The sequence below is a fragment of the Daphnia magna genome, linkage group LG9, assembly GCF_020631705.1.
Source record: "Daphnia magna isolate NIES linkage group LG9, ASM2063170v1.1, whole genome shotgun sequence".
NCBI classification, from domain to species: domain Eukaryota; kingdom Metazoa; phylum Arthropoda; class Branchiopoda; order Diplostraca; family Daphniidae; genus Daphnia; species Daphnia magna.
In genome coordinates this window covers 10233017-10253417 of record NC_059190.1, presented here as the reverse complement: position 1 = coordinate 10253417, position 20401 = coordinate 10233017, and the positions used below count along the sequence as shown (strand labels likewise).

The following is a 20401-nucleotide window of genomic DNA, read 5'->3' as shown; positions in this document are numbered from 1 at the left end:
AAACAAAACAAAGTAAAAAAAAATAATAATAATAATAATAATGAATAACAAAAAAAAAAAAGGGAACTCCCAAAAGAAGAAAAACAATAGACACACGTTCATCGCTAAACAAAAGAAACTAAAAAAGACCTGAAAAAGATTTTTAAAAATGAAACTATCCAAATGTTGCGTCTAAGATAGTGTGAATGACCATGTGGATGAGGAGAAGATAGAAAAACGAGGAGGTTGTACTCATAGCGTGAGTGGACCGCTGCGGTATCGGGAGGAGGATGAGACAGGCCCAAGATGATCGTCGGCGTCCTGCTCCGAGGGGGTTTTTTTGTTACGGTTCCCGATGCTACTGCTTCTCCTTCTTGGTAATGAGAAGTGCATTGAACTTCTAGAAGCTAATTTTTTTTCTTTCCTCTTTTTCTTATTTTTATCTCTGTCTGTTTTTTTTTCTTTCTATCTCATGCGAAAGGAAGGACAAAGATGGAAGAGGACATAACAACAGACGGAAACAACAGCTGTTGTGTACTAAAATGTTCCAGCCCACATTTCTTAGTTTGTCTTTCTTTTTTTTCTAGAACATTTCTTCCTTCCTCTTTTAATTTTTATCAGACGTATCTTCGTGTTTGATTCGAGTACTATTTTCCCACTCTTGGCTTATATATAATAATTCACATACTATAGTTTCCAGAATAGCAGCCCTTTATATTTGGCCTCGTTTCTCTTTGATATGAAATCACAAAACACAATAAGGAACATGGGCGACCAAATTGAAGGGCTAGTTTCTTTTAGTTTCAGATTAGTTTTTTTCCTCTTTTGCGCTGTGGAAGACAAAAAGTTTAACAGACAGGCCACATAGTGGTAGATTTGACTCCTTTGGCGTTGATGCCGTTCATCACACGACAAATGGGTAAACACGTAAAGACAAAGTGAATCACTGAAGCCAAGAGAAAGAGCCACATAACGTTTCTTTCGCTAAACAATCAGCACGTAACTGTCAAAAATATGTATAGGCTTTCTTCCTCATTTCAATCTTCTTTTGTCTAATTTGATTAGATTGATTTTGCTAGTGTGCAGCAGCTTCTTGTTTCACGCTGGAACCGGTGACGTGAAGTGGCTGACCCATTCGGATCTTCTCGCCCGGCCTGATTTTGAATTCGAAATCCTTTGGCGCTTCAAAGATGAGGACGATCGTCGAGCCGAGATTGAACTCGCCAAAAATTTCGCCTTTGTGGAGCGGAATCTCATCCGAATCGGTTTCGGTGGGGCCCATGTATCGGTCGTAGTAAGGCAAAAGGTAAGGCCCATTTTGTGCAGTTGGTTCTCAGCTTCTCGTCGGCGTAGACGCGGATTGAACCGACGTTGGTGGCGCCGACGGGCGTCATCGAAAAGAAACCGTGTTTCCATCGGCCAACATAAACGGCTCTTTCGTTCAGGCTGAACAGGCCCGCCACCCATTTGGCTATGCTCGGATTCACGCTGAGTAAAGCACCTGGAAAATGTCGCCGAAAATTGACTGTCCAATCCACCGGTGAATGGAAGCAATGATAATCGCCTATTGGCCGGAAGCAATAGAGAAAGAAAAAACGACATTTGTCCGGAATCCATTTAGCGGTTGATGATCGACGACGTGAAATTGTTTCAAACGTATCGAAATACCTGGAGCCAAGTAGATAACGCAGTGGAATAAGTCATTGTCCTTGTTGACGAGAAGCGACTTTTCGTATTCCAATTCTGTCTGGCCGGCGGGCTGGACTTCAGGTCCATTTCGCCAGTATGCCGGACCGAGAAACTCACCCAACGAGTAGCTCACGCCCTTGACCTGCTCCATCATGCCTGTAAGCGAAATGTATTACAATAAGACATTTGAAAGTTTTTGCTTTAATTTATGCATCGTGAGTGGCAAACAACAAAACATGGAACTCACCAGCTGTGACACGTCCAAAGTTCAACACGGTTCCATCTGAAGGCGCTACTACCGCACTTGCCGAATCAATGGGTCTGACTCCGTTCTTAAGTTTCCTTCTAAAGAACTCAGCCAGACATGAATAATTATCTAGATTACCATCCTTCGCTTCTTCCAGGTTGCAATTAAACGTACGGGCGTACAGACCCTGTGACACGAAAAAAACAACAACAAAAAAAAACAATATTCATCTTTAACATCTTTTTCATTAATAACGGAAAGTCGAGTTCCATCATTTTCTTACCAAAAGCGGCCGTCGCGCCCAAACCGGTAAATGACAGTTGGTTAACCAACCCCATGCGCGAGATATGGCACGGAAGGGGATGATGCGATAGTAGAGGATCTAGTTGTGACGAATAAAGAGACAAACGGACAAAAACAACCATGAAAAAAAAACTCTTTTCCGTTAATGCGATAAAGTTTCTCCGCAATAGATACCTCCCAATCTTTGGCGATAAGCTCTGGCGATTGCGCTGGATGAGTGTTTTTGCGCCGAAACTGTTTCAAGGCGATAGCCAGCAATCCAATGCCGAAGAAGAACTGGACGAAGACGAAAGGTTTCAACACGAAGCGACGCCACCGCGAGCTTTTAGCACCTTTAAACGCGGTGGTGGCCGCCATCGCCGACGCGGCGGTAGCTTTAACATCGTTTGATTCGCCAGCTGAAGATGACACGCTTCGCCTGAAGATCGGCCTCGTTAACGGCCCTGATTATTCGATAGGAATCAAAAGGAAATGGCGTTAGAAACGACTGCAAAAGACACACATTAATTTCATTGCTAATTCCTTGCCTAGCGCGATTACGGGAAAAAGAAACTAGGGGGTTCTGAAAAGGATAATAACGTTCCCTAACGAGGGAGAATAACAAAGAGGTAGTGCGACGTGCTTGTGGTCTCAATAGCGCAGATGCGACACAATCTGTGTGGATATCCGGTTTAGCATCATGTAGCAATACGATCGAATGTGAGACGAAAAGCCTAGAAACAAGCGCAATCGAATAACAAACAATGTTGCTGTTAAATAGGAAGCAGAAGATTGGGACTTGGCGGGTTTCTAACTAGCCTCTGGCCACATCACGCGAGGTGACCGCCAACCAATCACGCTAACCCGGCAACCGAAAGTGACTCACTTAAAGCTTCGAGAAGGGTACTGACCTTGGGACTACTGGTTATGTCTTCGGACGGTTAACTTTTCAAACTAGTGCAATTTTGACAACCTACTCGTTTTTTTTTCTTCCGTCAGCGAACGGGGACAATTAAGTGACGTAAGGAGGTGTTACGAAGCCAAAATGATTCAATAATCAAGAGATTACGTTGGGCACTAACCTTTCCACCTTGGGGTCCATTTTTTGGGGCGCGGGACAAAGGGCCGCCGGAGCCAATGAGTTGCCCCCTCGCCCATGGTACCAGATAAACGCGTTGCTAGTGTCACTTTCATATTAACGACCGCGCTGTCGACCAACCATGCGAAACGACTGCACTCGAAAGACTGGACGTAGACGCAGTTGACTATCTTATACTGTAGGAGTTTTGTTGTGAGTGTGGCGAGCGGGTGAGCATAAAGAGAAAAAGCAAGTGTGTACAATATTTGGCTTATCAGCGCTTCTTAATCTTTGGCAAGTGAGAGTGGGCGAGGAGGCACTAAGAATCAAATCAAAATTTCGGATGTGCGAATACGTTGGTTATCGTTGAACGTATGGGAATTCTTTCAAATGACTCGGCGAAAGGCTCAAAAGACTGGGCTGCGTAGAGAAGCTCTCTCTTTCAATCAGTTTCTCAAAGCTTTCTCTTTCAACGTTCGTCAGGAATTTATCGCTCGCCATATGCGATTGCCTAATTGATTTCCTTTGGCGAAAAGGCAGAATAACGACTACTGGTTAGAAAAAAAAATCGTTTAATTTGCCTAGTTTTTTTAAACATAAAATCGGACTCAAATGAATCCAGGATACGCTGGCGATAGGACGCATCGAAAGCACAACAATCGTCCAGGAAGTCTGGCAATGATTAGTTTTTAAAGGGCCTTAGTGCTCGTTACGTAATGTTAGCGCTAAGAGGGCATATAAACAAACGGAAAGGGAAACGCGTCATACTTGCTCTTGACACGTATATTTAGATTTCTTATTTATTCATCATAGTTGAATAGTGAATAGGTTTAGTGTTTTAAGTAGGTTAGTTTACCTGTTGAGTAGTATGTGAAGCTAACACGCCGAACATCTCCAGGTCGCAAACGCGATGACAGCCATTGGCTAGTGCATTTTTGTTGGCAAGGAATAATAACTCGGTGAAGATTTATTCTAAAGGCTGTTTGAGGTAACCTGACAAATAGTGCTGACATGTTGAAGCTCTCGAGAGTGAAACCTGTAACAAATAAAGAGAAACTGTAAATTCAATCCAGGGTCACCAGAATTGTTTAAATCAAATATCATAGCACTTTCAATGCACAGAGTGTCATATTTATTTCCTTAGTTTCTGTGTCACCTAATGCGAAAAGTTGAATCACTAAAACCTTCCATCAGCAATAACAACAACTTGGCAGCAAAAAATGTTGTTGTAAAAACCAGAATGATTTGGTTATACTGCAACTGCCACTAAGCCAAACATATCATCATTATCAGAATGAAGAATGATAAAGTCAGCAAAGCAGAAGCAACATGACACCTACACAACCATGATCAAGTATCTAGGAATCAACATCTTCCTAAACAAAATATTTTCTGTATTTCCTGTGGACTGAGACAAAATGTCGACAAAGAAAACATGCAGATGCAAGATTTCCAAATCGTCCTACACGGAATCGAAACTGACGTAATTATTTCTAAGAGCTACGGTTTGAATAATGCGATTTCATTTACCTCAAAAAGATTGGTGAAAAACAGGTTTAATAAGTTAAAATGATACGTAAATCTCAAGCAAAATACGAAGTTATGGAATCTTTTTAGGCAATGTCCACTGCAGAAAGAAATAAATCCAATATCCAAGTTCTAATAGTCAACATTAGCAGACAACGCAAAACGTGCCAACTTTACTCCACCTCTTATCCAAGTCTCTCACTATCGTCAATTTTCCCGTGCAAGGTGCAACAGCAGAACAGCTATATGACTGAGGTTCTAGCTGTCAACAACGAATCAAAAATTTATTCGTAATAAAAAATATCCGCTATTCTATACAATTCCACTTTTCTATTTACGTGAATTTATAAGAAATCCACGACGTTCTGATACTAACATCGCGGCAACGTCAGAGCCTCGAGAGGCTGTTTAGAATCGTCATTATCTGAAGTCTGAACATCTTCTCTTCTGCTGTTCAAAATAGACTTTCTGTTCGATGCTACCCGGTTTCTTCGTTCGTGAATTTGATTGAGTAAGGAATACTTGTCGGTTGGTAAAATAACTAGATAACTTTTACCTTTGAATGAAAGTGACAAGTAAGATATTCTGCTTGTAATGTTTGGAACGTAATCGTAGTCCATGGATTAAGCTAGACATCATGGGCATATGGACAGCATTATTGCCAGCATCATGCCAATTGCTTAAGTACGTTTGTCCTATAGCCTATGATTAATTTTGGATCGCGCACGCAGAGAAAAAGACATGAAAAACTCCCCATTTTAAATACCATGTTTGGCATTTAATACAGAAAAATACGTCTTTGAGAATTATTTTGTCTTTCAGTTAGTTCATTACCAAGCTTAAATGAAACACTTTTGGTCTGTCATACAGTGGTGGTTTATTCCGTATATTCCACAACGATAACATATATATTCGTATATTCTATGCTTTATTATTATTGTTTTCCGTAGCTGAATTTACTGCCTATGAATTTTAGCAAATAAAAAAAAGTTCTCTGGAAATAGTTTTTGTGTGTTTTCTTGTGTTATTTTTCTTTACGTTGTTATTCTTATTCACCGCTAGATGACTTTCGTTCGTTAAATAAATACTTTACTGCCACCTATGAGGAGACAGTTCATGTTCTTCGGGGACTTTCGCAAGGTCTCCCAATTCCTACGCGCTTAAAATAGATCCTTTATCAATTTCACATTATCCTCATCGATTCATCTGTTAAAAACGACGGGCATAGGATCTTTTCGAATTTTGTGACTGGAAAAGAGTTTTAGACAGCTGAGAAAACTTCTCTCTATCGGATTTGAATATCATCTCTTGAGATTGAGAAAGGCGAGTATCTACACTTTTTTTCCCAGTGGTGGCCATATGTATTACATTGAACACACTGAACATACAAGACACACAGAATGACTTCTTGATGGTGGTGGATTTTTAACGTCTTAGGTCTAAAAACGTTTTCTTTGGCGTATTAAATCTCTACCCTTTCCTGTGACGGAAAGAAAGCGAGCACTATCCTCAATTGAACTCCTCGGCCGCGAATTGACCATTAAACCCTCACGTTTCTGCACGCATATTTGAACGACAAAAGGGTAAAATCGTGCGTGAAATACCGGCCCAACACACAAGTTACTCGTCTGGTTCCCGAGATCGCATAATCTTGTTCTTTTTCTATCAAGTGAGCCCTGAACTCCACGCAAACGATTTAGGAACAAGCAGGGAATTGAACATTATTCAAGGTAATAGCCAGTTTTGTGACCAATCTTCGAATTAATTCTGAGTTTAACCCACCATTTATATGTTTTTTGTGGGTCTCATTTCAGACTGTTATTGGAGTTTTGTTAGTTGTATGAGTATTCTAAGGACCCTCTTATTATCACAAGTTGAAAACTCTGGAGGACAAACAAAAATGAATAAGTCTAAAGCAAAGATGGGCAAACCCTCCACCCCTCAAAATTCATCGGGAACTGCAATGTTGCTGTTACGAGTCGCAACACACCACCTTCTAGAAACAAATCTGACAAAGATATCCCATATGAAGGCATTTACCAGAATTTAAGATTCTGTGAAACAATTACTTCCCCTTATGGGGAATACAGTTCAGGTATGGTGTATAATGTGATCGTGTCTTGCTAGGTTAATCTTAAAGTTTACTATCTTGGTTTGTGTTTTTAGATCCAGCTTTCGAATGGGAAAATATTTGAAGGAATTTTTAGCAGCACATTTTCTCCTCAGTTAGAAGTTGTTTTAGAACTGGTTCATACAGTTGACCCCAGCCAACCTGATAAGATTGATGTTAAATCAGTTTCTAGGGAGGTTGTCTTTGGTTCCCAAATGATTGTGATGATGAGCTCCAAAGATGTGGAATTGGACTATGCCACTAAAGGTATCCACCCAGATGTTTTCAGTATTTATACGTAACTGATATTGATATTGTCAATTCCGCAGATTTTGCCACCGATACTTCCATAAGCCGTTTTAACGGGCTCAGTGGAGAAAAAGAGCTTGAACCCTGGGAGGGAGATGGTGATGACTGTAACATTTCCTTGGATAATGCGGTAATCTAAACAGGTTTTTCGTCCCAGCTGCCTCTGAATTGACAATATTGCTTTTGCTTGCCTAGAATGGATGGGATCCTAATGAAATGTTTGCGAGAAACGAAAAAGTGTACGGAGTTCAGACGAGTTTCGTTGAAGACTTGTCACAGTATACATGTAAACTTGAAAGGAGGGACTCGGCTGAATTCAAGTAAGATTAGTTCTTTTCTTCATCAACTGTGGTGATCGAACCACTAAAAATTATATTGTGTATGACAGGGAAAGAGAAGCTCAAGCGTCTCTCCTAGCTAACAGTATCGAAGGGAACGCCGTCTCTAAAGCGCAGGCAGACCTAGAAAATGCCAGTGACGAAGAAGAAAAATTCTCAGCCGTAGTGAGACCAAACCACGAGCCACGTGAACGCCGTGAGCCACGTGACTTCCGAGACTTCAGTAATCGTTCGTCTGACCGAGGAGGGACCGCAGCGAGTGGCAGCGGAGGAAGCACGGCGTCCACCAATGCCGGCGGGGGTAGTGCCCATAACTGTAAGTTAGCCATAGCTGTTCGTTTATGCAGATGGACAAAAAGCACTAAACATGTCCCATTTCTATTGGCAGCGAAATACGTTCATCCGAATAAGCGGCCTATTAAAAGTGGTATTCAAAACATGGGCAAGATGGTGCGCTCAACTCCCCCTCCGCACGGTGCTCATGGAGGACATGCCCACTCCAACCTAGCTCCGAGACATCAGTCGGTAGGAGGTGGAGGAGGCGGAGGAAGTGGATCTGGATCTGGATCCTACCACGGAGGCAATAACTACGACGGTGATGGTCGCACTTCGCAGTCGCACCCAAACAACTCTGGGTCAGTACATCATGCAGGTGGAAGTTACCATCAGGGTGGGCCACAGCATCAGCCATTCCAAGGATCTTCCCAGGGACGGGGTTCGTCTTCTGGTCCCTATTATGGTCGCTCCCAAGGACCGCCTGGTGGATATAATAACAATAAAAATTCTGCTCAACAATCCGACTCTCGTGTGGCGAACGGCGATGAGCGAAAAGTCATCCGCGACTCGGCTTACGATTCGAAAAGCGGTCATGCTCCATCCCATTCCCACGTCCCAGTTTCGTCTTTGCCCCAACGGGATCATGGTCCGAAGGAGCAACGGAAGACTTACGCGGGTAAGCATGTTTCTATCTACACGTAATGAAATATGAAACTAACTTTTCTATATTGAATAGGCAAGACCAGAGACGATCAAAACTCCGATCTGAAGAAGTTCGGTCAAGATTTTCGCCTTGCTTTGTCAGGGCCAGCCGAAAGTACCCCTGTGGAAGAGAATAAAGCAGCTCCTTCTCCTACGACAGGCAACCCGGCTCCAACACCTAACAAAACAAGTACTCCGCCTCCACCGGCTCCAGTTGCACCCGTTATTTCCCCAGCCTCTGGCGCCACATCTGCCTTGACTCCTGCCGCCCCAACGGCACCCGTGGCTACGCCTTCTGCTCAGACTGTTCCGGCACAGCCATCTCGTTCACCGGTGGTCAGTCCCGTGCAGGTCAATTCGACGCCCACTGTGGTCACGCCTCCTGGCGCTAGTGTTGGTACCCCTCGCGAAGCAACACCAGTGGAAGATAAAGTAGGCGAATCCGTAGAAAAGATGTCGTCAGACACGTTGAAGAAATCTAGCTTGAATCCAAATGCGAAAGAATTTGTACTAAATCCAAACGCCCGGGTCTTTGTACCAGTAAGTTTGTTAATTCATTTACAAATCCTGCGACGTTTTAAAACTTTTTTTGTAATGCTTTCGCATAGACCCCCCTCGGTCTCATACGCCACAGACTCAACAAAGTGGACAAATGTTGATACCTGCCCCTATGGGCCAACTAGGACCTTCAATGGGAGGTGGTATGGGTGGTTCGGGTAGTCCAGCGCAAGGGCTTCCTCTAATGCCTGTCGTTCACTACGTTCAAGCGAATGCGGGTGGAGTACAAAATCAGGGACCCAATCAAGGTGGCAATCAGCCACACTATGCATCCCATAATCCAGGTGGAACGCGATTCCGCAAACGTGAGATTTTTCTTTTCTAAATGTAGTAGTTTAACTTAAGTTTGTTATTTCATTGGCTATAATCTAATGCAGCCTCACCGATGCCCGTCAACCATCGACCGGATTTAGCGTCATCGATGCACGTGGCCGCCGCCACGGGACAGCCTTTGATGGCACCTGCCCCAATTAGTGGACAACAGATCTTCTATCCGCCGCAAGGTGCCATGATGCAAGGGACACCCCAGCCTTATACACAGGTAAAGTAGTGCTTGACGTTCTTATTCGCTTATTCTCCAGATTAGCTCCTAAAGAGTTTTAGTAAGCAGTTCGATGTGTCATAGAATCATTTTGCTTAATCATGATTTTATGTTGCAGTTGTACGCGATGCGCTTAGTTGGACCGCAAATGCAGGGCATGGTTTCAAACTCTTCTTACGGTGATACAATGACAACGGGACACGGTCCAATCTACATGACGTCACATATGTCACCGGGCCATGGCCAAGGAATGAACAACCAAGGTCAAATGGCACCTTCGCAACAGCAACAACACCACCCAAATTCGACTCCGTCGCCAGCTCAACAGCACTCAATGGCCCAAACTCAAGCCGGGAATCCCCCCTCAATTGATTTACCAAACAGCTGGTATGTTATCGCCTGTGCTTGCGGAGGGATGGAGGGAATGTAAAAAAAAGTTAAAATTTTACCCTCTTTATTTCAGGAGGACATCACGGACACTCACAAGGTCCCCTTCATAGCCACCACGCCCCATATCCTATGGTATTATTACCTCCAGGTCATACCCAGCTGCCACCGGGCGTTTCTGGTCCGTCTGTCGGTCCAGGAGGTCCACAGGGTGTGCAGCTCCTTCCGCTCGGGTCATCGGCCGCAATGGGCATGCCCATACCTCAAATTCATTACATTCAGCAAGCCCCCGGTAATCAAGCACTGCAACGCTTGGTCTGATTTGCTTTTAGCAACAAAATAATTTAGGAAATTTTTTGAATTCAATTATCAAGTCAAGTACGGCTGGTCGGTCGATTGATTGATACTTTGTGTTTGAAGTAATAGGTGGGCAGCCTTCCCATATGCAACAATTGGTTCCTCATAATCAATAAGTTGTCCACATACAAAAAATAACCAAACAGATACAAAACACAAAAAATTTCCAAACCAATCAAAGTCTACCTACAAGAATTCAATTCATCTCTTCCCATAAATTTCCTTCGATTTTGTTCTTCAGAAAGAAATGAAAAGGGTATTAACACTTCCTCCTGTTCATGTACCGACAGACGACCTAGGCAACTGGTGAAACTGAGTGAACAAAATTCTTGCAGTGGATACATTTGAAACCATTGCCATCTGTTTATTAAAGCGCATCTTTTTTTTTTTTTCTTTTTTTTTTTCTTTTTCTTTTCTTTTCTTCGCCGTACAAAATAGGTGGCAGAGGTTTCAATCGCCCATCTAACCTGTAATTGACAGAAACGAATATTTTTCTTCATATTTTTTCTTGTTCCTTCTTGAATTTCAAAACTTTTCAATCTGTGCAGCTGTTGTTTTCGGTAAACTTTTTCAGCCTGCACCCTTTTTTTTTTATCATATCCATCAGTATATGTTTCCTGGAAACAGCTATCAAGTTAAACTGGCTGAATTGGTACCCTTTGAAGTTTAATTCAACTTGAATCAATCAAGATTTTTCCTCTGGAAAAAGTCAACTACCCTACTGAGGAATTATTTATTGAGAACTTTTTTTTTAAAGAATTTTTGTTTTAAAACAACTTCCCTCTTCATTACCCAAAATCTTGAAAAATAACAAACATTGAAGAACACAGAATTGGCTGAAACCTTCTCCATCAAACTACTTTACTGTAGCATTTTCTAATGCAAAGGGAATTTAAAAAAATATATTTGAAGAGAAACAAGTTCATTTGCTACAAAATCATTTTTCACTCAAATGTTTTAGCATCTTTGTCTCCTTGTCTTCTCCTGAACACGAAAGATTGATAATTCATTCAACATTTGTATGATAGATGCTGGAGAAGTGTTTGCCTGAAGGAGTTCAATGATGCTTCTGAGAAATAGAAAATGCTGAAACAATTAGATAAATTAATAGGTTTGGTTAGAGAACGCTTTTGAATACCTCAGAATTCTGGGATTCATAACGATTCCAGACAATTCGGCGAATTTCATTAGCTCTTTTTCTTTCTGAGAGAAGTCGCGGAGGCTGTACATTGCTTTGTTTAGATTGCCTTTTACTTCAAGTAAATAATTTTTTCATTGCTTTTTGTGTGAATTTAATAACTTTGAAGTCTCTAGCTTAAGAAACTCGGAATAACACCTTTGAACGGTCGTTAAACGAAAACACGAATCGCGTTTTGTCGTCTGCTTATGTCATAGTTTTCATTACAGGGTGCAACACTTGCTTCTAAAATGGGCAACGACAATATTTTGATTGTTCAAGGAAAAATGGTTATTTTATCTTTTATTTAAAAAACAATACTCAGTGAAGGTTTTCTCTAATTAATCGTGTTTCTTCTTTCAGGAAATAAAAAATTTGAGTTACACGTTACCTTTCAAACGTCCGTTGGTGATCTGTGTGCCGAAATCGAACGAGAAACAGAAATTCCTGTTCACTGCCAAAGAATTATATATAATGGTCGAGCTCTAAACAACCATGCCGAAGACATGAATAAACATTTAGGCACCCTAGGATTAAAATCTCCTGCAAAAGTTTTAGTGCTCGGTAAAAAAGCTGATGAAGAGGATGAAAATTACAAACTAATGAAGAAATGGGAAGTATCGTGTGACTCTCTTGCAAGACAACTTAATGGTTTTGAAAAGGATATTCTAGAAATAGAAAGGGTATTTGCTCACAATAATTTTTACATTTTGCCTATATTAGTGTATGTCTTTAACTTTTACACATTTACTAGGGGTTTGCACCTAAGCCATTGATTGATAATTTACCAAAAACTGTAAAAAAATCAATTGTTTGGGCGAGGAATTGATGACAATTTTGATAGCTCTTGATGAACTCAGCTTCAAAGAAAACCAAAAAGAAGCCAGAGCAAAAAGGAAATGCATAATTGACAAAATTCATTTGCTGCATAAAAATGTGATGAAATGGTAATTATAGGAACTGTTTTAAAGAATTAATTGTTCTGATACTAAGGTTTAGGCATAATTTGTGACTTCAGGTACTTCGGCAAAACAGTTGCAAAGTGGAAAATCTTGATGGACCATTAAGAGTCTGAATATTGAAATATATCCAATTTTAACATCTTCAGCACTATTGATATTGCTAGCTTTTCAGTAATCATTATAGAAAAGTGTGGGTTTCATCAGCTTAAATTACAACAGAACAATAGTTGACCTACTAGTGGTTTCTATAAGATGTGTATAGGCATATTTGAGATTCATGTTGTAAATAGGAAAAATTTTACTGAATCCAAGATTTCGGAAATACAAATAAACAGAATTTTTAAGGCGTAATAGATTTGATATAGACTATGTTAAGCTAGACCATGGAAAAACGCTTTCTTTTGTTTACGTCGCAAATCAATCGACTTACTCGGTTTTTCCCAGTAACTCAGTAGTTCAGATAAAAACGATGGATAAGTAGAGGGTTATAAAAGCATAGACAACGAAGTGGAAGACCGCTAACGCCTATATCCCTCTGTAGCGATGCGCGTGAGATGCCGCATAGTGGCGCTGAGTCCGCTAAGATAATAATTTTGCGTTTCCCTACTGATCCAATACACACCGTAATTTTTAATTAAATATGCACAGTATCACTTTAGTAGGCACATGTAAATTAAAAATTCAGCATATCGTGTGAATTATTTCATATTTTTAGTGGTTGGGTAACCTACGTTCATAAAATGTTTTATTTTCCCCATTTTCCCTATCTCGAAAATTCGAAAAAAAAAAATTTGTCTCGGGAAATGGGGAAAAATAAAACATTTTATGAAAGTAGGTTACCCAACCACTAAAAATATAAAATAATTCACACGATATGCTGAATTTTTGTGCTTAATTTACATGTGCATACCAAAGTGATACCGTGCATGATTTAATTAAAAATTACGGTGTGTGAAGCATTGGATCAGTAGGGAAACCCAAAATTATTATCTTAGCGGACTCAGCGCCACTATGCGGCATCTCACGCGCATCGCTACCTACCGTCCTCTCAGCCTTATGGCCCCCTTCGTGGTCTTCCACTTCGTTGTCTATGATAAAAGTATAAAACAGTAATTCCTCGTGTCATTTTCATTCACGCATGCGCGACAGTTCGTGAGCAGACGAACCATTGAAAGAGCCTTGCGCAGTCTAGCTTGCATCTAGCATGGCCTACTAAATGGTTAAGGCCAGTAAACTTGTATGGTACTCCATGAAGGGAGAGGCGTGGCCAAATTTTCTTGCAAGATCCAATCAGAATCCATTCTGATCACGTGCTGATCAGATCCAATCAGGAGAGGGAGGATACGACGACGCCATCTAGCGCTCGATAGTGTGACTCCTTAAATAATAACAATTTACAGAGGACAGGAATTTGACAGACAGAAATGGCCGACGTCTGCGGTGTGACAAAAAAACAAACAAAATCCAAAAACATTATTTTCAGCTACGTGTGGGATTTGAACTCTGGACCTTTGACTTATCATGCCGCTCATCTACCACTGAGCTACCACTTACTTCAGCATCTTAAGCTGTCTGTCTGTCAAATTCCCTGTCCTCTGTAAATTGTTCTTATTTAAGGAGTCACACTATCGAGCACTAGATGGCGTCGTCGTATCCTCCCTCTTCTGATTGGCCCTAATCGGCACGTGATCAGAAAGGATTCTGATTGGCTTTGGTAGCAAATCCTCTCGCCTTCATAGGGAAGATTGAAGTTTACTGGCCTTAACCATTTAGTAGGCCATGCATCTAGCCAGATACTAGTAGAACCCGAAACGTTGTTTGACGAGTGCTGTCATACTAGGGGCCCTCACTCCGTTCAGGAAGTTCCCGATAGGGTACGGCCTGGTCGCCAATTCGCCATAATATCTCGGAAACCGTTTGTTCTTCCGGCAAAACAGACTCCGTATACATGTCCTATGAGGCGTGCGCAGATCATCAACGCCTTCATCCCGCCTTCCCACTAGGGGCCCTCACTCCGTTCAGGAAGTTCCCGATAGGGTACGGCCTGGTCGCCAATTCGCCATAATATCTCGGAAAACGTTTTCTCTTCCGGCAAAACAGACTCCGTATACATGTCCTATGAGGCGTGCGCTAATCATCAACGCCTTCATCCCGCCTTCCCACTTTTGTCAAAATCGGCCAAAAATGACATCTCATGAATTTCTCCAAAAATCAGACGGCACAATCGAAATTGAACGCTGATTTCGATTTAGTCATTGGTTTTCTCTTTAGACTAGCCGTTAAAAAAATTAACGAAAACAGTTCTGTTAGCGCACCAACTTCATTTATGGTTTTTAACAAGTAAATGAAAAACTATAAGACCAATAAAAAAATAAACCTGATTTCCGTGATTTTCATTCAATTCTGAATCTAAATCATGTATTTTAAGCCAAATTTAAAATTTGGCCAAAAATGAAAAAGTGGGAAGGGTATAGCCTTTCCACTTTTGTCAAAATCGGGCAAAAATGACATCTCTTGAAATTCTCCAAAAATCAGACGGCATAATGGAAATTGAACGCTGATTTTAATTTAGTCATTGGTTTTCTCTTTAGACTAGCCGTTTAAAAAATTAACGAAAACAGTTCTGTTAGCGCACCAACTTCATTTATGGTTTTTAACATGTAAATGAAAAACTATAAGACCAATAGAAAAATAAACCTGATTTCCGTGATTTTCATTCAATACTGAATCTATATCATGTATTTTAAGCCAAATTTGAAATTTGGTCATAAATGAAAAAGTGGGAAGGGTATAGCCTTCCAACTTTTATCAAAATGGGCCAAAAATGACATCTCTTGAAATTCTCCAAAAATCAGACGGAATAATCGAAATTGAACGCTGATTTCGATTTAGTTATTGGTTTTCTCGTTAAACCAGCCGTTTCAAAAATTAACGAAACAGTGCTGTTAGCGCAACAACTTAATTTAGGGTTTTTAAGGATTAAATCAAAAACTATAAGACCAATAGGAAAATAAACCTGATTTTCGTGATTTTCATTCAATTTTCATACGAATTCATGTATTTTAAGCAAAATTTGAAATTAGGCCAAAAATGAAAAAGTGGGAAGGGTATAGCCTTCCCACTTTTGTCAAAATCTACCAAAAACGACATCTCTTGAAATTCTCCAAAAATCACACGGAATAATCGAAATTGAACGCTGATTTCGATTTAGTTATTGGTTTTCTCGTTAAAACAGCCGTTTCAAAAATTAACGAAACAGTGCTGTTAGCGCAACAACTTAATTTAGGGTTTTTAAGGATTAAATCAAAAACTATAAGACCAATAGGAAAATAAACCTGATTTTCGTGATTTTCATTCAATTTTGATTCGAATTCATGTATTTTAAGCAAAATTTGAAATTTGGCCAAAAATGAAAAAGTGGGAAGGGTATAGCCTTCCCACTTTTGTCAAAATCTACCAAAAACGACATCTCTTGAAATTCTCCAAAAATCACACGGAATAATCGAAATTGAACGCTGATTTCGATTTAGTTATTGGTTTTCTCGTTAAACCAGCCGTTTCAAAAATTAACGAAACAGTGCTGTTAGCGCAACAACTTAATTTACGGTTTTTAAGGATTAAATCAAAAACTATAAGACCAATAGGAAAATAAACCTGATTTTCGTGATTTTCATTCAATTTTGATTCGAATTCATGTATTTTAAGCAAAATTTGAAATTTGGCCAAAAATGAAAAAGTGGGAAGGGTATAGCCTTCCCACTTTTGTTTTCAAAATCTACCAAAAACGACATCTCTTGAAATTCTCCAAAAATCACACGGAATAATCGAAATTGAACGCTGATTTCGATTTAGTGATTGGTTTTCTCGTTAAACCAGCCGTTTCAAAAATTAACGAAACAGTGCTGTTAGCGCAACAACTTAATTTAGGGTTTTTAAGGATTAAATCAAAAACTATAAGTCCAATAGGAAAATAAGCCTGATTTTCGTGATTTTCATTCAATTTTGATTCGAATTCATGTATTTTAAGCAAAATTTGAAATTTGGCCAAAAATGAAAAAGTGGGAAGGGTATAGCCTTCCCACTTTTGTCAAAATCTACCAAAAACGACATCTCTTGAAATTCTCCAAAAATCACACGGAATAATCGAAATTGAACGCTGATTTCGATTTAGTTATTGGTTTTCTCGTTAAACCAGCCGTTTCAAAAATTAACGAAACAGTGCTGTTAGCGCAACAACTTAATTTAGGGTTTTTAAGGATTAAATCAAAAACTATAAGACCAATAGGAAAATAAACCTGATTTTCGTGATTTTCATTCAATTTTGATTCGAATTCATGTATTTTAAGCAAAATTTGAAATTTGGCCAAAAATGAAAAAGTGGGAAGGGTATAGCCTTCCCACTTTTGTCAAAATCTACCAAAAACGACATCTCTTGAAATTCTCCAAAAATCACACGGAATAATCGAAATTGAACGCTGATTTCGATTTAGTTATTGGTTTTCTCGTTAAACCAGCCGTTTCAAAAATTAACGAAACAGTGCTGTTAGCGCAACAACTTAATTTAGGGTTTTTAAGGATTAAATCAAAAACTATAAGACCAATAGGAAAATAAACCTGATTTTCGTGATTTTCATTCAATTTTGATTCGAATTCATGTATTTTAAGCAAAATTTGAAATTTGGCCAAAAATGAAAAAGTGGGAAGGGTATAGCCTTCCCACTTTTGTCAAAATCTACCAAAAACGACATCTCTTGAAATTCTCCAAAAATCACACGGAATAATCGAAATTGAACGCTGATTTCGATTTAGTTATTGGTTTTCTCGTTAAACCAGCCGTTTCAAAAATTAACGAAACAGTGCTGTTAGCGCAACAACTTAATTTAGGGTTTTTAAGGATTAAATCAAAAACTATAAGACCAATAGGAAAATAAACCTGATTTTCGTGATTTTCATTCAATTTTGATTCGAATTCATGTATTTTAAGCAAAATTTGAAATTTGGCCAAAAATGAAAAAGTGGGAAGGGTATAGCCTTCCCACTTTTGTCAAAATCTACCAAAAACGACATCTCTTGAAATTCTCCAAAAATCACACGGAATAATCGAAATTGAACGCTGATTTCGATTTAGTTATTGGTTTTCTCGTTAAACCAGCCGTTTCAAAAATTAACGAAACAGTGCTGTTAGCGCAACAACTTAATTTAGGGTTTTTAAGGATTAAATCAAAAACTATAAGACCAATAGGAAAATAAACCTGATTTTCGTGATTTTCATTCAATTTTGATTCGAATTCATGTATTTTAAGCAAAATTTGAAATTTGGCCAAAAATGAAAAAGTGGGAAGGGTATAGCCTTCCCACTTTTGTCAAAATCTACCAAAAACGACATCTCTTGAAATTCTCCAAAAATCACACGGAATAATCGAAATTGAACGCTGATTTCGATTTAGTTATTGGTTTTCTCGTTAAACCAGCCGTTTCAAAAATTAACGAAACAGTGCTGTTAGCGCAACAACTTAATTTAGGGTTTTTAAGGATTAAATCAAAAACTATAAGACCAATAGGAAAATAAACCTGATTTTCGTGATTTTCATTCAATTTTGATTCGAATTCATGTATTTTAAGCAAAATTTGAAATTTGGCCAAAAATGAAAAAGTGGGAAGGGTATAGCCTTCCCACTTTTGTCAAAATCTACCAAAAACGACATCTCTTGAAATTCTCCAAAAATCACACGGAATAATCGAAATTGAACGCTGATTTCGATTTAGTTATTGGTTTTCTCGTTAAACCAGCCGTTTCAAAAATTAACGAAACAGTGCTGTTAGCGCAACAACTTAATTTAGGGTTTTTAAGGATTAAATCAAAAACTATAAGACCAATAGGAAAATAAACCTGATTTTCGTGATTTTCATTCAATTTTGATTCGAATTCATGTATTTTAAGCAAAATTTGAAATTTGGCCAAAAATGAAAAAGTGGGAAGGGTATAGCCTTCCCACTTTTGTCAAAATCTACCAAAAACGACATCTCTTGAAATTCTCCAAAAATCACACGGAATAATCGAAATTGAACGCTGATTTCGATTTAGTTATTGGTTTTCTCGTTAAACCAGCCGTTTCAAAAATTAACGAAACAGTGCTGTTAGCGCAACAACTTAATTTAGGGTTTTTAAGGATTAAATCAAAAACTATAAGACCAATAGGAAAATAAACCTGATTTTCGTGATTTTCATTCAATTTTGATTCGAATTCATGTATTTTAAGCAAAATTTGAAATTTGGCCAAAAATGAAAAAGTGGGAAGGGTATAGCCTTCCCACTTTTGTCAAAATCTACCAAAAACGACATCTCTTGAAATTCTCCAAAAATCACACGGAATAATCGAAATTGAACGCTGATTTCGATTTAGTTATTGGTTTTCTCGTTAAACCAGCCGTTTCAAAAATTAACGAAACAGTGCTGTTAGCGCAACAACTTAATTTAGGGTTTTTAAGGATTAAATCAAAAACTATAAGACCAATAGGAAAATAAACCTGATTTTCGTGATTTTCATTCAATTTTGATTCGAATTCATGTATTTTAAGCAAAATTTGAAATTTGGCCAAAAATGAAAAAGTGGGAAGGGTATAGCCTTCCCACTTTTGTCAAAATCTACCAAAAACGACATCTCTTGAAATTCTCCAAAAATCACACGGAATAATCGAAATTGAACGCTGATTTCGATTTAGTTATTGGTTTTCTCGTTAAACCAGCCGTTTCAAAAATTAACGAAACAGTGCTGTTAGCGCAACAACTTAATTTAGGGTTTTTAAGGATTAAATCAAAAACTATAAGACCAATAGGAAAATAAACCTGATTTTCGTGATTTTCATTCAATTTTGATTCGAATTCATGTATTTTAAGCAAAATTTGAAATTTGGCCAAAAATGAAAAAGTGGGAAGGGTATAGCCTTCCCACTTTTGTCAAAATCTACCAAAAACGACATCTCTTGAAATTCTCCAAAAATCACACGGAATAATCGAAATTGAACGCTGATTTCGATTTAGTTATTGGTTTTCTCGTTAAACCAGCCGTTTCAAAAATTAACGAAACAGTGCTGTTAGCGCAACAACTTAATTAAGGGTTTTTAAGGATTAAATCAAAAACTATAAGACCAATAGGAAAATAAACCTGATTTTCGTGATTTTCATTCAATTTTGATTCGAATTCATGTATTTTAAGCAAAATTTGAAATTTGGCCAAAAATGAAAAAGTGGGAAGGGTATAGCCTTCCCACTTTTGTCAAAATCTACCAAAAACGACATCTCTTGAAATTCTCCAAAAATCACACGGAATAATCGAAATTGAACGCTGATTTCGATTTAGTTATTGGTTTTCTCGTTAAACCAGCCGTTTCAAAAATTAACGAAACAGTGCTGTTAGCGCAACAACTTAATTTAGGGTTTTTAAGGATTAAATCAAAAACTATAAGACCAATAGGAAAATAAACCTGATTTTCGTGATTTTCATTCAATTTTGATTCGAATTCATGTATTTTAAGCAAAATTTGAAATTTGGCCAAAAATGAAAAAGTGGGAAGGGTATAGCCTTCCCACTTTTGTCAAAATCTACCAAAAACGACATCTCTTGAAATTCTCCAAAAATCACACGGAATAATCGAAATTGAACGCTGATTTCGATTTAGTTATTGGTTTTCTCGTTAAACCAGCCGTTTCAAAAATTAACGAAACAGTGCTGTTAGCGCAACAACTTAATTTAGGGTTTTTAAGGATTAAATCAAAAACTATAAGACCAATAGGAAAATAAACCTGATTTTCGTGATTTTCATTCAATTTTGATTCGAATTCATGTATTTTAAGCAAAATTTGAAATTTGGCCAAAAATGA

The 20401-nt window shown here is 38.8% G+C and overlaps 4 protein-coding genes and 2 long non-coding RNA genes across 6 annotated transcripts; 4 read left to right on the top strand and 2 right to left on the bottom strand.

Annotated features, from left to right (window-relative positions):
- Nucleotides 1–672: 672 nt before the first annotated feature.
- LOC116929848 (phosphatidylserine decarboxylase proenzyme, mitochondrial) lies at nt 673–4447 on the bottom strand. The gene is given in 8 exon segments (XM_032937210.2): nt 673–1282; nt 1284–1543; nt 1648–1824; nt 1916–2102; nt 2199–2297; nt 2393–2661; nt 4132–4311; nt 4432–4447. Coding segments are annotated over 7 exon segments (1377 nt in total). The 5' UTR covers nt 4289–4311; nt 4432–4447; the 3' UTR covers nt 673–1054.
- Nucleotides 4448–6864: 2417 nt separating this feature from the next.
- On the top strand, nt 6865–9149 carry LOC123475720 (ataxin-2 homolog; the record flags this gene model as incomplete). The annotated part of the gene is made up of 7 exons (XM_045178714.1): nt 6865–6897; nt 6969–7179; nt 7242–7351; nt 7417–7541; nt 7610–7875; nt 7948–8511; nt 8572–9149. Coding segments are annotated over exons 1-7 (1872 nt in total), but the record flags the coding sequence as incomplete, so codon positions are not given.
- A 2-nt stretch (nt 9150–9151) lies between these two features.
- LOC123475719 (atrophin-1-like) lies at nt 9152–10066 on the top strand. The gene is made up of 3 exons (XM_045178713.1): nt 9152–9400; nt 9473–9636; nt 9755–10066. The coding sequence occupies exons 1-3, from the start codon at nt 9190–9192 to the stop codon at nt 10064–10066; spliced, it is 687 nt and encodes a 228-aa protein (XP_045034648.1). The 5' UTR covers nt 9152–9189.
- A 109-nt stretch (nt 10067–10175) lies between these two features.
- LOC123475728 lies at nt 10176–10555 on the top strand. The gene is made up of 2 exons (XR_006651022.1): nt 10176–10315; nt 10444–10555. It is a non-coding gene; the product is annotated as an uncharacterized LOC123475728 (long non-coding RNA).
- A 196-nt stretch (nt 10556–10751) lies between these two features.
- LOC123475727 lies at nt 10752–12996 on the bottom strand. The gene is made up of 4 exons (XM_045178742.1): nt 12950–12996; nt 11949–12011; nt 11519–11633; nt 10752–11449 (listed from the first exon to the last, which is right to left on the bottom strand). Coding segments are annotated over exons 1-4 (291 nt in total). The 5' UTR covers nt 12951–12996; the 3' UTR covers nt 10752–11337.
- LOC123475729 lies at nt 11633–12088 on the top strand. The gene is made up of 2 exons (XR_006651023.1): nt 11633–11847; nt 11921–12088. It is a non-coding gene; the product is annotated as an uncharacterized LOC123475729 (long non-coding RNA).
- Nucleotides 12997–20401: the final 7405 nt, after the last annotated feature.

Excerpts from the sequence above, each read along its gene's own strand:
- LOC123475727 (XM_045178742.1), bottom strand. Across the intron at positions 11,634-11,948 it reads CACCAACGGACGTTTGAAAG|TAAAAGGCAATCTAAACAAA; the intron begins GTAACGTGTAAC and ends ATTTACTTGAAG. Across the intron at positions 11,450-11,518 it reads ATGAATCCCAGAATTCTGAG|AAGCATCATTGAACTCCTTC; the intron begins GTATTCAAAAGC and ends TCTATTTCTCAG.
- LOC123475719 (XM_045178713.1), top strand. The coding sequence starts at position 9,190 with ATGTTGATACCTGCCCCTATGGGCCAACTAGGACCTTCAATGGGAGGT. Across the intron at positions 9,401-9,472 it reads TGGAACGCGATTCCGCAAAC|CCTCACCGATGCCCGTCAAC; the intron begins GTGAGATTTTTC and ends AATCTAATGCAG. Across the intron at positions 9,637-9,754 it reads CACCCCAGCCTTATACACAG|TTGTACGCGATGCGCTTAGT; the intron begins GTAAAGTAGTGC and ends TTTATGTTGCAG.